Below are 13,863 nucleotides of genomic sequence, written 5' to 3' on the forward strand. Positions count from 1 at the left end.
CTCAAATACTTCTGTGTAACATAACGTCAGTGTTCGAGCCATGCATGGTTGGTGTGGCTGCAAACAGCAAGAGATACGTTCTGGATACGTGAACCTGGTGCCTTTTTCAGAATTGTGGAGTTTTGCAGATGCACACTGGGGTTTGTGCAAGAAGCTGCAAGAAGCACTCATGTTCCATTTATGGGGTCTTTGGGTGAGAGTTTAGAGTTTTAATAAAGTATCAGCTCCTTGTGTTTCATTCTCAGGTGTACTATGAGGTATTTAACCTGGTAGAATCTCATGCTTGACTTATTGTCTAAGAGACAGCAGATGGCATCTGCACCTCGATCGCCTTGTAGCCAATCTTAGATACCAAGTTTGTTCATCTAAGTCCTGTGTAAACTCTTCCAACTGGCCGCAGTAGAAAATACTTCTGTACGCTGTGTTCTGTGGTCTAAAGTTTGAATTAGAAGATGAAATCTGTGAAATAAGTTTGCAGAAATATGAGGGAAGTTGATCTAAAATTACTTCATAAACAAAATACACCTGGGACTCAAACACAGCAGAGTTAGACAGCACAACAACTCGATACGCTGTGATGATGATAATATATCTTGTATCTTAATGTATCAAAGTAATGATATATTTCAATTTCAGTTTGAAAATAGCTCTTGCGCCACAAAGCAGCCCCAAGGCACAAAAATTCTAATTAACATATTTGAACAAAGGAAACAATATACTGATAAAAGTAAAATCAACCACACAACTAGTAGACCAGTATACGTCCTTCTAGCTGAGAAGATCAATTCCCCTCCTATACATGTTATTAAGTATGAAGCTACAGCCAGTCACAGCGTAAAGATTGTTAATGGGAAAAAGCAGTGCATCCCAGTCATTCTTTGAAATTCCACGTCACCCTGGTGCACACACCCTTGTTGCCAATTGGCTCATTGGTTGGGGGAAACCGCGACACAACCACCTTCTATATATAAGATAACGCATGTGTTTCTAAAGACCATAAACAACATAAGCGTTACTACTTCAATTTGAAGTAATTTAGCTTGACTTTTTCTCTCTACCTCCTCAGCAAGAAAAGCCCCCTGACGATGAGGTCTCGTCACAACCTGCCACCTCTTCCCCTCGAACCCCGATCTCTAAATGTGGGGACCTGGTGCTCTCTCTGGAATACCACCCCGACAATGAGAAGGTGCTGGTTTCTGTGATTGCGGCTCGGGACATCCCCGACAAGGCTCGCAGCGGGATGGACTCCTGGCAGGTCCACATGGTCCTGCTGCCCGCCAAGAAACAACGCCACAAGACAGCGGTGCAGAAAGGTTCACTTCCACATTTCAACGAGACGTTTCGCTTTTCCCGCCTGGAGCCGTCCGACCTGCAGGTGTCGGCAATCAGGTTCAGGTTGTATGCGCTCGGGGGCAGAATGTCCCGTGAGCGCATGATGGGCGAGAAAGTGCTGCGTCTCGGAGGGCTCAACCCGGACGGGGGCACGATGGAGACGACGCTGGTACTGGAGCCTCGAAGTAACCTCAAGGTGAGTTTGTGTCAGACAAAGAAAATGGTGAATAAACACAACTACATTTCTTTAATAAAACACGTTAAGTTACAACGTTGAGCAACTATTGTGTGGTTCAGTGTCTCTCTCAAAGGGACCCTTTGATATGTCCCAGGGAGAGTTAGGAATTTCAGTGGACAATTGCTCTACCTCCTGAGCCACACTGGCCCCGACCAATTTAGCTCAATATGAACTCACCTTTCAATACAATAATTCACATAAAGATATAGTTATAATACACAAGCTGCTCCCTGTCTGTGTTTTCTCAGAGCGTGGACTCCCAGCTCAGTCTGTCCGCTGTGTCTCAGAGCGACAGTGCCTCGTCCACCCAGTCTCTGACCCACGGCGGCGTCCCCGAGCTGCTGGTGGGTCTCTCCTACAACGCCACAACTGGTCGCATATCTGTGGAGCTCATCAAAGGCAGCCACTTCAGGAACCTGGCCATCAACAGAGCCCCAGGTCTGCAATGAAAGACGGAAACACTGAACATTCGTCATAATGTAGCCTGAACAACTTAAGTGTTTTCAGCCAGATACTTGTACTAATATATGATAGTTTAAAGCTGCTCTGACATGAGTGGACCCACAGATAACTAACACATGGCACCTTTGTCTTTTCCTCTCACGTCTCTTATGCTCCAGACACTTACGGTCGGCTGACTCTGCTGAACTCGGTCGGCCAGGAGATCTCTCGGTGTAAGACATCAGTGCGTCGTGGGCAACCCAACCCCGTCTACAAGGAGACCTTTGTCTTCCAGGTGGCGCTTTTCCAGCTGTCAGATGTCACGCTGCTGATCTCCATCTACAACCGCCGCAGCATGAAGCGCAAGGAGATGGTGGGCTGGATCGCTCTGGGTCAGAACAGCAGCGGGGAGGAGGAGCAGCTCCACTGGCAGGACATGAAGGAGAGTCGAGGACAGCAGGTCTGCCGCTGGCACGTCTTGCTAGAGGGTTAACGCTGCCTCATGGACAAGATTTAGTTCTTATTTTAAGGGACAAGGGATCATATTTAAGGGTTAGGAAGGTGGTCCGATGCACATAGTCGATCGATTCAGCACAATACTCAGTTGTTACATCCGTCCGTGGGAAAATATCAAGCCTGGTTCTGTGTCATCATGAAAAACACATCTGCTTCTGTTCTGTGGCTGATGGTTGATCAAAATAAGAGACTTTGTTGAGGCTGAGAAAAATTGCATCCTATTACTTCACATATTGGTTTGTTACATAAACATCATTTCACCTCAAACAGGAGCTCAGAATGAACCTTCTCTGTTACGTTTTTTTTTTTTTTTTTTGTGAAATGCTGTTTTAGAAAGGAAGTGCGAATCAGACGTGTGTGTTGAAAATATTATTGTAACATTCTCGTGGAAACAATCCAACTGTGGGAGAAATAAGAAACCTGATAATAGCAGCTTTATATGATCTAATCAGATAAACTAGTGCATCACTTTATCAGTAACAAAGTGCACAGTACAAATCAAACATCATGTAGTGCACATGACAGAGACATAACAGATTCATACATTTATCCAGGGCTGAAGCCCTTAACAGTATATCAGTCTATCCATGCTAACTCTCACTTGTCCAAAACAATTGAGGCCATCAAGTCATTGTTGCCTCTTTTTGTCTGCGTAGCCTTAGTTTTTTCCTCTTTTTTGTGTCAGTGGGATCCTTCTGCATGGCTTCTGGTGGCTTTGCGTTTTTTTCACTGCGCTTTGTGACTTTCAACCAGGACATGTTCGCACTCTAGCTGATCAGCTCGCTCAGTAATCCATCCTTGGTTTTCAGTCAGTGTGGAAGATGCAAAGTTTTGCTTTGTAACTACTAACAGGTTTACAGATATTACCCCTCGTTAACCAGATATTTTCTCTATATTACTTGGATATTCTCAAAACATTACCCTGTTACTACTGTAAAGTGTAAAACTATAAAGTATAGCACTTTATAGTTTTTTCTTTTGCACCACTAATAATAATAAGAATAATAGAAATGGGTGTCATGTTGTAATGCAGTTCAGTTGTCTCTAACAAATCCATGATTTAGCTAGAGGGCTGGATATCTGTAATTCAAAAATGCTCAGGAAAGTGGGGCGTACGCAGCAGCTTTGTATCTGTGATAATGTGAATAAGGGTCAAGAGCACTGAGGTTGATGTCATGGGTCGGGTCACATGTCACAGGAATACAGCGTAAAGAAACCATCATTAGAGTGGAAGTAATGATATTTTATGATTCAAGTGCAGGCGGAAGGCGTCTTGTTCATATTCATTCATATCCTCTTGACAGCTTGTGCTACTACAGGCAGGAAGACCAGCAGCTGGAGACTCTTAACCCCGTTGGGATGAGAGCTCCTTCCCTCCTTTGCATCATCCGCACTCAATGATGTTATTTGGCTTTGGCTCGGTCTCCTTCACAGGGCAAAGCTCATTTCAACATCCATCATCGCTGAGCTGAAAAGCAGCTTTAAATATCTCACTGGAGCTGTTAACAACATGCATGAATTATCCTGGAAGTGTGTGTTACCTCCTCCCCACACACACATTCTCTCTATGCTAATTGGTAGTTACTGCTATGGAATTGTACAGTGTGATGACAGTAATGCTGCTGCTAATGCTCTTCCTCTTCCCGTCTGAGCACCATTGAAACATAAGGCAGCGGTTCAGCCTGGGGGATGGGTGAGGATTATATCTGCTTGTGTAGACAGACTGCAGCTTCAAAAGTCTCCAGGGTTCACACACTAGGAGCAGACGTGTTTGTTTTCCTCCGGCAGGTGACCGAAAAAGTGTCTTCGGATCGAAACTGTGAATGGAAGGAAGAAATTACTCAGAAATTTTTCTTGGGTTTAAAAATTAGAATTACTGTGGCAAACCAGGTTAGGTCTGATGCTCAAGTTCACGTTTCCTTTTTACTGAAAGGGTCAATTTAGTCAAACGCACACCTCCAACACACTCACATAGGCAGAGGTTTTGTTTTTCGGTATTTAATAACCTTAATGTCCACTTCCATAGACATGAATGCAACTCCCAGCAGATCAGTTGGAGATTCAGGTGTTTGCAGACTGGAGCCTGAAGGGGCCCATCCAATTGGTGGAGTCCGTCTTTGATTGTAGGTCTTTGATGAAGACAGGAGGACCTGGTTGTAGACCTTTGCAAAAAGTTGTTGATATTAGCAGAAAGTTGTAGAAGTTGGCAGAAGATGGAGCTTAAGATGTAAAGTCAGGGTAAAAGAAAGCCAGCCAGCCATCTTCCAAACCAATACTTATGTTCTTCCTGCAGCTTGAATGTGCAGCTCCCCTCAGTGAGGAGTGACTCATTGTTTCATGTCCTGACCAACTTTGCTGCTTAGGTTCAGTCTCACTGCTCTCACAGCATCATTTTCAGAAAACAAATCTCCAAAAAAGCCACTGTCCACTACCTGCTACCTGCCCTGGTTTTAACTGCAAACACAGTTAAAACCAGGCGATGAACATTGTGGAGCATTCAGCAGCTGAAGAACTAGGAATGTCCCTCGGGAGTTGGTAGAGACCAAAGACGGAAAAGAAGGAATTTTGTTATTAAGTTTAAGTTATTAGGTTTGAGCTGTAAACAGTTAAAATGTTAAAGGTCACTGAACTCTTAACTGACAAAGTCGGGCTCCTTGTCCTCCCTTGTCTCCCCAATACAATTCATGACACCTTTGTGTTAACTAACAACTAATGTGAATTTCCCTTTGGCATGAATAAAGTATCTATCTCTGTACATGGACCATGTCAACTCTAACTCTACAAATCCACAAGTTGCTTTAAGGGAGACTCACTTTCCAAATGTAGCCTCACATGATTGGGAGTTGATAAAACACGTGTAACAGAGAAGTTATGATACGTCTGCGTTGTGCAGACACGTATTATAGAAGATTAATAAAACAATTACCCGTACAAACGAGCACTGTGCCACATCCATAGCTGCAAGTCCAAAAACTGAATGTCAGCGCCTGTGCTGACTTTTAGGGTCATTACACATTTCAAACCATAAAGAAACATCCACCTTCTCATAACTCTGACACTTTTGATGTTCACGATATGGTCACAGATGAACTTTACGTACAGGTGCTTGTTAAAAACACTGTAAACAAATGATTCACTAGAACATTATCACTTCATGATTTGCTATTTTATGATTCTTATTCAGGGAAGCTTTTACCAGAGACGGCTCAATTCAGAGATGAATTTGCTTCTGCTCTGCAGGTGTGAAGTGTGATTAGCGACAGGAACTGTATTTACTGCAAACACTGGTATATTATATGCATGTCAAGTTATTGTACAGAATCTATTATATGTATTCTATAGTTTTTTAACATAGTAAATGATTAATGTTCTTAAATATTTCACAGAATGTCTATAGTAGTTACACATCTGCATGCTCTGTTTGAGACCCCCCGGGTTGTATTATGGATGTGAGACAATCAGGTTGTGCTGCAGATTGTAAAACAGTTGTATGACTTTGATGAAGTGCCTGTAACATTTTGAAATGAAACATATCCACTGCGACAAAAAGATGATTCCAAATTAGCATGAAGCCTTCTTGTTGTTTCCTGTGAATGCTGCTGTAGGACTGCATGCATTTGGGGGGGGGGGGGGGGGGGGGGGGGGGGGGGGGGTCATGCTTCCTAAAATCCTAAATTCTAGGCCTAGACTAGGGCTGCAGTCAATGAAGTCTACACCTTCACCATAATCCTGCTTTAAACAAGAGAGACTAAACTAGATTACATGAAAATATAGACCTTGTGTATAATGTCCTGCAGCCCTGGCCTGGGGTGTGCATGCTGAGCCCCCCACAGCACCAACAAACCACTTTTTGTACCCAGTTTTTGTCATTGGCAATAAAACCCAGAACATTCCTACTGTGGGAATGTCTGTCAGCCATCTGTGTTTTGTTTTTTTTGGGGGGGGGGTCCTCTCCTTCACATTTCATTTAAGATGTCTTGAATTCTGAGACCATAGTTAACATCTTCAGCAAGACAAAGAGAAGCAATGATTTACGGAGCAGGGAAGTGTTCTGCTGTTGGAACAAACGGGGATATGCAGTGTGTTTCCTGTATGTTGCTGGTTATTGATGCTTAATTAAACCTTATGCTTTGCTTTACTTTGAAACAAAATCTCAGTTTTTAGTCTTATACTGAGCCAAACCTGCCTACTGTTCATTTGAAAAATAAGTCATTATTTGATAGAAATATTAACGAATCACTGTCCCAAATCAACATGCGGACAATGATGTGCTGTGGTGACCCTGAACTGAAAGGACAAACAAATATGTAGAAAAAATTTACAAATCACTATAAAATACCACGTATTTAATTTTTATTGAAATTTCAAGTGAAAGCAAACTTATAAACTTTTTTATGTTTTTGTGATGTATTCCATGAATATTTACAGCCACTGGCCACTTTATTAGGTACACCTATACAATATACTGCAACCCAATACAGCAGCTCTGTCTACTTTTACAAGGTCCATAGTTTTAAGTTAAAACTGTTAGAAAGGTGATAATTGTACTGTGTGTTTATTACAGAGGTCATAGTGGAGTCGTACTGCAGTGCATAATACTGAGAGGTGGTCCTAAAGTTTTGGCCCCTTTATACATTTGAAAGAGGGTATTTCAGCATGAGAGCACCTGTGGAGGAGTGTTGTTATACTTTAAACCAATGTAATTCTTTGATCGAGTTAATTTACATTACTTTCCAAAAAGATGACTTTATTAACAAACTGCTCTTGGTGAGTCACTTTTGCAGGGACAGGACTGTTTGAGCTGCAACCTGAACAACTAAAGACAGATGAGAAATGGCCACAAAGATGGAAACGTTAAAAACATCTAAATGACTTGTAATGTAATTCACAACTATCACAAAAGTCCCTGAAAAGAAATCCAAACAATAACAAAGACGTGAAAACAAAATGATGACAAAACTCCTAAAACTTTGCTGATAACTCAACTAACACAACACAGAGACACAAAGATTACAACACTCCGTCTTGGTAAAGCGACAGGAAACACGCAACGTGTGTGCGGACATAATGGGGACAGATGCTGCAGCGTCACCACCGCGCTTACCGAGTCTCCTAGCAACAGGAAACATCTGCCTCCGTGAGGACCAATCAGGGCGCGGAAGTTGCGGAGCGGGGTTGTGTCTTGTTGCTGTGAACGAGATATTTCTCGGAAGTTGGGGAGCAGCGAGAGTGTCAGGAGCTGGAGCTGCGACCGAGGGAGAGACGCACTTCAGGCCGAGCTGTAGCGCCGCTCAGTCGGTGTGAGGACGCGGGACTTCGCGCTAACGAGCGGAGGACATTATCGGTGAGGGAGGATTTACTGCGCTACTACTGCTGCTGATACCGCTGCCGCTGCTGCTGGATTAAATCAATTAAAGGTGAGGAGCTCTCATAGCGACACTTTTACATTTCAAAGTAGTTACTCATGCAAAGTGCTTCACAGACAGTGAAGAAATGCATTCAACCCACAAAAGCATCATAGGAAAATCTACTCAAACATGATAATTGTGAGTAAAGACATCATATTGTAGGGTAAAGTGTTGCTCAGTAACACGTTCAATTATCTGAAACGCATCTTTCAGTTCGTTAAACACGTTTACTCGTGATTTGTACCTAAAAGAAAAAAGTGTCCAAATCTTCATACAAATATACAAACAAGACAGAAAGCGACTTTGTAAATTGATTGAAAACATATCGTCCACTTATTGTTTGCCAGACAATTACTTAAAAAAAATAAGTTTTAGTGGGCGGATCAAACTCCTACTGCTTAAAGTAAAAAAGCTCTTAAAAAGCAAATATTTGGAAGGTTATGTGTCAACCAAACATCTCATACTTCAAGATTTCTCTAGTTTAGCCACTTAAAATCCACATCGTCTGCACATTTCACCTCAGTAAACTAAAACAGAGAAAATTGAGAAGCCATGACCTGCTGTACACATGCTCCTGCTTTAATGATGAAAAAGAAGATATGGCAAGTGTTGCGCACACACACACACACACACACTTCCCACGCACCCTCTCCCTGCCTCTCTCTGCTCACACTCATCCATTTTGATTCTCCCACAGATGAAACAGCCGGGCTGCAGTTGGATGTTAAAAAATGAGTGAGTCACTGCGGCGGCTTCAGCGGAGTCAGTGTGAATGTTTGAATGTTTTGATGAATCTTCCCACTGTGCTTTTATGATTGATTTATGGCATTTCACATAAAGAAACACATACTCAATAACACCTCTCATCTTTTTGCCTTTTCTTCAGTTTAAAGAAGAAAATGTGTCTCAGGTTTTATTTAGCAAAGGCGACAAACACAACATCATGTACCAGCATAGAAAAAATAATAATAATAAAGTTGGGAGGAGAAGCAGTCTTATTAAATATTTTAATAGAAAACAGTGAAATAAATGTACTTTTCCTTATGTCCTTCTTGCTTTTATTCCTGTGTTCCTGCTCTTGGTGCACACATGCACATGTTATTCTGGTGATTGCATGGCTGTTACATCAGCTCTTATTATTAAAGCCTTATGTCAATTCATAGCAGCATTTTTTCAGGCTGTTTGAATTTAAATTTCAAATGGTGCAATTGTAGACAGTTAAGTTTTGCAAGTGTCCATATTCAGGTGTCCGACATCCAAAGTGAAAATTCCTACGAAAGATCGGATATCAGAGTTTGGCAGCACTGACACGTTACAGTCCCGTCACTTCTCAGCAGTGTTTGTTGTTTCTGCTGTCACGCTCAGATGTTTTATGCCTGCTTCTTCTTCCTCCTCCTCCTCCTCCCCGTGTTTCTTCCTGTAGAGATCTGAGGGCAATGTGGAGGCTCCGATCAGCTCAGTCACACTGATTTAAACTTCAGTCAGAGCTGAGTGCTGGCTGTGGACCGTCAGCAGCAGGTAATCACACCTGTCGCCTGCTGTTCATCTGCACTGTACACGGAAATAAATCTGGAAACACTGACCCAGTTAATTATTACTCTGCTTCAATCTAAAAATGACACGAATAAAAAACTGATCAGCATTGAACATAATAATGTGATTTTCTTTAAAAATCTGATGATAACTGGTAATAAGCTTTGTATAACATCTCTTTAAAAGGCCATTGGTGAAATCAACTTGACCTGTTGATTTCAGTGGTTTGAAGCAACAGATTTCAACATATTCAAAGTAAAGTTAAATTATTCAGGACAAGACTGTGAGTCTCAATGGATTTAATGTCAGACATAAAACATGTAACACTTTTAATATGGCAGAAAATGCAAAGATTGGAATGAAATCTTTAAAAAGCTCAGATCGTAGATTTCTTCCCAGCTCAATGTCAGTGTTATAAGACCAACTTAGTTCCCTAAGATTGTAAAATAAAAGCATCAGGACATTTGGTTAAACGGTCTTTTAATATGAAACATGATCTGCAGCCTTCCATCTGTTAGGTTTTATAGTATGATCTGTGTTTCCTTACCTTCAGCAGGCCCTTCCCCCTGAGAGAGACCAGACCATTCAACAACGTCGAAAGTTGCTTACTTCAAGAGGAAATATGCGGAGGAGGAGGATTTACATGGAGGCCTGCATGGATATTTTCAAAAAGTAGGAGTCATTTTTTTTTTGTCCCGTTATTGTCCATATTTGTTTTGACATTCAGCTCCAGGCTTCAGAGCCGTTTACTTTGCGCTTTGTTGAACATTTGGATTCCTCTGCTGTTTTTATTGGTCTTTGCTTTGCTGAGAAATTTCCAAAGGTTTCAAGGTTTTATTTATTTGCCATTTTCTAACTTCACTGACTCTTAAATCAGTGAATTAATCAAGAATTTCCTATTTCATTAATTTGACTGTTTATTTATTGTCCTTCGGTATCAGTCACTGCTTAACTCAGCACTTTTTCTCTGCTTCTATGCAGATGACAGCCTTTTGTTCATGACCGAGTTCACTAACAGTCAAATTCTGATCACAGATTTCAACCTATGGTCACAGCATTCAGTGAGGTTTAGCAGTTGTCACTACTGTGAGAATTATACAAGTCTGCATAGGCAGAAGGTGGATGGGTGACCAGACACAGGTGTTGTTTTCTTCTTTTAAGTTGTTTTAACCCAAACCCTGATTTTTCCCTGAACCAAACCTGTAGTTTTGCTGTGTAAACATGCTCCACTCTCTGTGTTGTTGTGTCAGTCACAGTGATGCTCCAGCAAATGATAACCAGCTGTTTAACCACGAGTTCTGCCCTATTAACCCATATCTGTGTCTGTGATAACTGATTGACTGACATTAACTGGGAAATAACCAACATCAAATTGTTTGCTTTTCGTGTGATAATTGCTTAAGTCATAGAATTATATAAAAATGTTTTGTTGCTTTTTTGTGCCTGCATTGCTTAGAAATTGAAGTTTAATACAAAAACACATTTACCCCTTTGTGGTACTTTATGCCTTTATACACTACATTTCAGATGGAAATGTGGTACTTTTTGCTGCACTTTTTTTTTTAAATCTGACAACCTTCTTCTACAGTGAAAGCCACAAATCTCTGAATTTGGTGAATTTGATAAAGTTATGCTGTAATATGCCTAAGCCCACGAAAAGTTGACTTTACAGGTAAACGTGGTTTTTACTTGCAGGCAACAAACATATATATTTTTGACATTCTTATAGATGAAGTACTAGAATTTGCCTAAAGTATATAAAGCACTCAAAACTAGTGGGACTTCAAGCAGCCACAGCAGTGAATTTTAAATGCACATTAATGCACAGTAATATCGATAAATTAACATCTTAAATAACAGTAAAACTCTTACAGTGTCGTGATCCGGCCCTTTTCCACTTCCTGTTCTGGACTTTTATTTTGTAGCCCGTTTCCTCCCTTCCTGTTTCCAGTTCACTCCTCCAGCTTCACTGCTCATCACACCTGTCCCCCATCCTTTGTGGGCTCTGCTGTCCTCGTCTTTTCTCCATGATGAAAGCCTCTGTCTTCTGGACTTGTAACTCTTGTTATTGGCCTCTTTTGCCTTTTTATCTCTTGGACTGAGGTTCGGTTCTTGTGTTGCTCATGTAGCTCGCTGCTTTCATGATTGGATGCTGTTATTTCATTATTTCGCTCGTGTCTCAAAATAAATCACATTCACTCTCACTTTGTCAACAGGTTCTTTCTCATACACACAGGGTGTTTTTCTGCATAATTAATACTTAAGGACATTTTGATGCTGTTTCACTTTTACTCAAGTAAAGATTTTGGATGAAATGCTACATGAACGGTTCTGAGTCTTTCTACACCAAACTAATCATCGTGCCTCTGTCATCTGTAGCACTTGATACTGCAGGAGGACCGGAGCTGCATCCTGAAGCTGTCCCTGGAGAAGCTGAGGTTCCTGGAAGACCCTGAGGCCTATCTGAGGCGCTCCGTCCTCATCAACAACTTGTTGAGGAAGATCCACCATGAAGAGGAGGAGCTGGAGGCTGAAGAAGAGGAAGAAGAGCATGAGGGGGAGGTTATTGGGGAGAAGGGGCAGCAGCGGCTAACGTGCCCGGACAAGAAGAGAGTGAAGTTGCTAGTGACAGACTGCTGCTCTCCAGCATTTGGCCTGGAAGAGCTGCAGCATTATCGGCTGGTGCCCTGTTACCCCTCAGCCGGGTGCCTGTACAGCCTGGGCAGCTGCCCGGGACTCACTCGGAGTCACCAGGTCCTTCTGTACAACCTGGGGCCAGATGCATAAAACTGTGCAGAAGCGTGACTAGAGCTGCGTGTGCGCACAGAGACAGACATATGCATACATGTTTGTTTTTGTTTTGATTTTGTTTTTTGCCAGATTTATAAAGAGAGGTCACAAACAATTTCCTTACCAAATAAATCAAGAGTCCAACACTCAAACAGTGATTTCAAATTAAGCCTTACTATGTCCACTTGACCCCAAACTTAATAAGACAAAGCAACTGGCTTAATACAATTTTTTGTCGTCGTATTTTTATTTGATTCATTCACGCTGCGTCTGGAAAACTGCATGCATGGTCTGATGTTTGCGTGATTTACACTTTTTTCCTGCACGTTCTGTTTATGTGTGTGGGGGGATGGTGTATGCTAGTTTTCTGTGCGAATGCATCTTTATACATCTGGCCCCTGGACACCAATAGCTGACTCTGCAGAGCTTGACTCTTTTTCCAAAGCTGGGAGATGCAAACATGTCCTGTTTGTGCTAAACCACCAGGAGGAAAGCTGCAGCTGTTTCCCTTCTGTTTACCACAGAAACCCTTTTGAGGGAGATGTGTTGAGGGACTCTGTTTTGCACGATGCCTCCTCTCGTCTCCGTGCTAAGAGGCAGGGGTCAGTCTAAAAAGGTGAGAAACCCTGATTCTTCTTCTGCCTCAGGATTAACAGGGTCTCTGATTTTGATGTCAAACTCTGTTGCAGTGTCAGTGCCAGTTACTATTTGTGCAAATGTGAGCACCTCTGAGCAGGCGGCATTTCCTTTAGGCGTTGCTGCTGTTTCTTTTTTTATAGCTATTGTTGCTCATGTGAACCGTGAGCATATTCAGGGATTTACAGACTGCAGGCTACTTTTGATGCACCTTGGTTTGCTCAGACAACATGTGCTAATATGCTTCTGTTATGTTTTGATGTTATGTGTGATTCCTGAAGTATTGTGCGTACTATTTCCCTGTCATGTTATCTCAAGAGCTCAAGATCCTCAGGATTCTCTGAGGTGGATTTATTGCCTGTGAGAAGACTGTTTCCTTTTACATTTTCTGTCCTGTGTTTAGTCAATATGCTGGGAGTCTTCATTTTGCTTCATTTGCTGCCCTCTGGTGGCAAAAGGATCCATTGAGAAACTGTATCATTGTGGCTGACGTGTTCAAATCTCACAGTGAAAGTGAAACAGAAAACAAACAACTGAACCACTTTCTTTAAAAAAAAAACAAAACATTTAGCATATAAGCATGTAATTAATGCTATAATACAATTGTACATGATATACCCAGCGGGGGAACTAGGTACACTTACTGAAGTCCTCCCTTACACTTTCTCTTGTGCTCTACTACACCTCAGATGGAAATATTGTACTTTTTACTCTACTACATTTGTTTGACAGTTTCAGTTACTTTACTGACACATATTTTAATACAAATAATTGAATCCACTAATAAACATTTATGTATTGTCATAGAAACTACCTACCAGGACATAAAGTGGATTAAAATCAGCTCTACTTTTAGCAACTGCAGCATTGGTGATGTTTGAACATAAATGCATCAATAAGTATGAGCCACTATTGTAAGTACAGTACTTCAGCTGTGGTAAAGAATTTGAAGTGGTACTTGGTGGTAGT

The 13,863-nt window shown here is 41.6% G+C and overlaps 1 protein-coding gene across 5 annotated transcripts in view; it reads left to right on the forward strand.

The window, feature by feature from the left end:
• syt16 (synaptotagmin XVI) overlaps positions 1-6,165 on the forward strand; it is a 28,975-nt gene extending 22,810 nt beyond the window's left edge. For all 5 annotated transcript variants that reach the window (XM_067478849.1, XM_067478853.1, XM_067478852.1 and 2 more), the window contains 3 exons: positions 1,067-1,528; positions 1,819-2,008; positions 2,191-6,165. In XM_067478849.1, coding sequence (XP_067334950.1) covers positions 1,067-1,528; positions 1,819-2,008; positions 2,191-2,504 — 966 coding nt within the window. In that variant the 3' untranslated portion in view covers positions 2,505-6,165. The remainder of the gene's footprint in view (positions 1-1,066; positions 1,529-1,818; positions 2,009-2,190) is intronic.
• The last annotated feature ends 7,698 nt before the right edge of the window (positions 6,166-13,863 follow it).

The sequence above is a fragment of the Channa argus genome, chromosome 16 (assembly GCF_033026475.1).
Source record: "Channa argus isolate prfri chromosome 16, Channa argus male v1.0, whole genome shotgun sequence".
Lineage (NCBI taxonomy): Eukaryota > Metazoa > Chordata > Actinopteri > Anabantiformes > Channidae > Channa > Channa argus.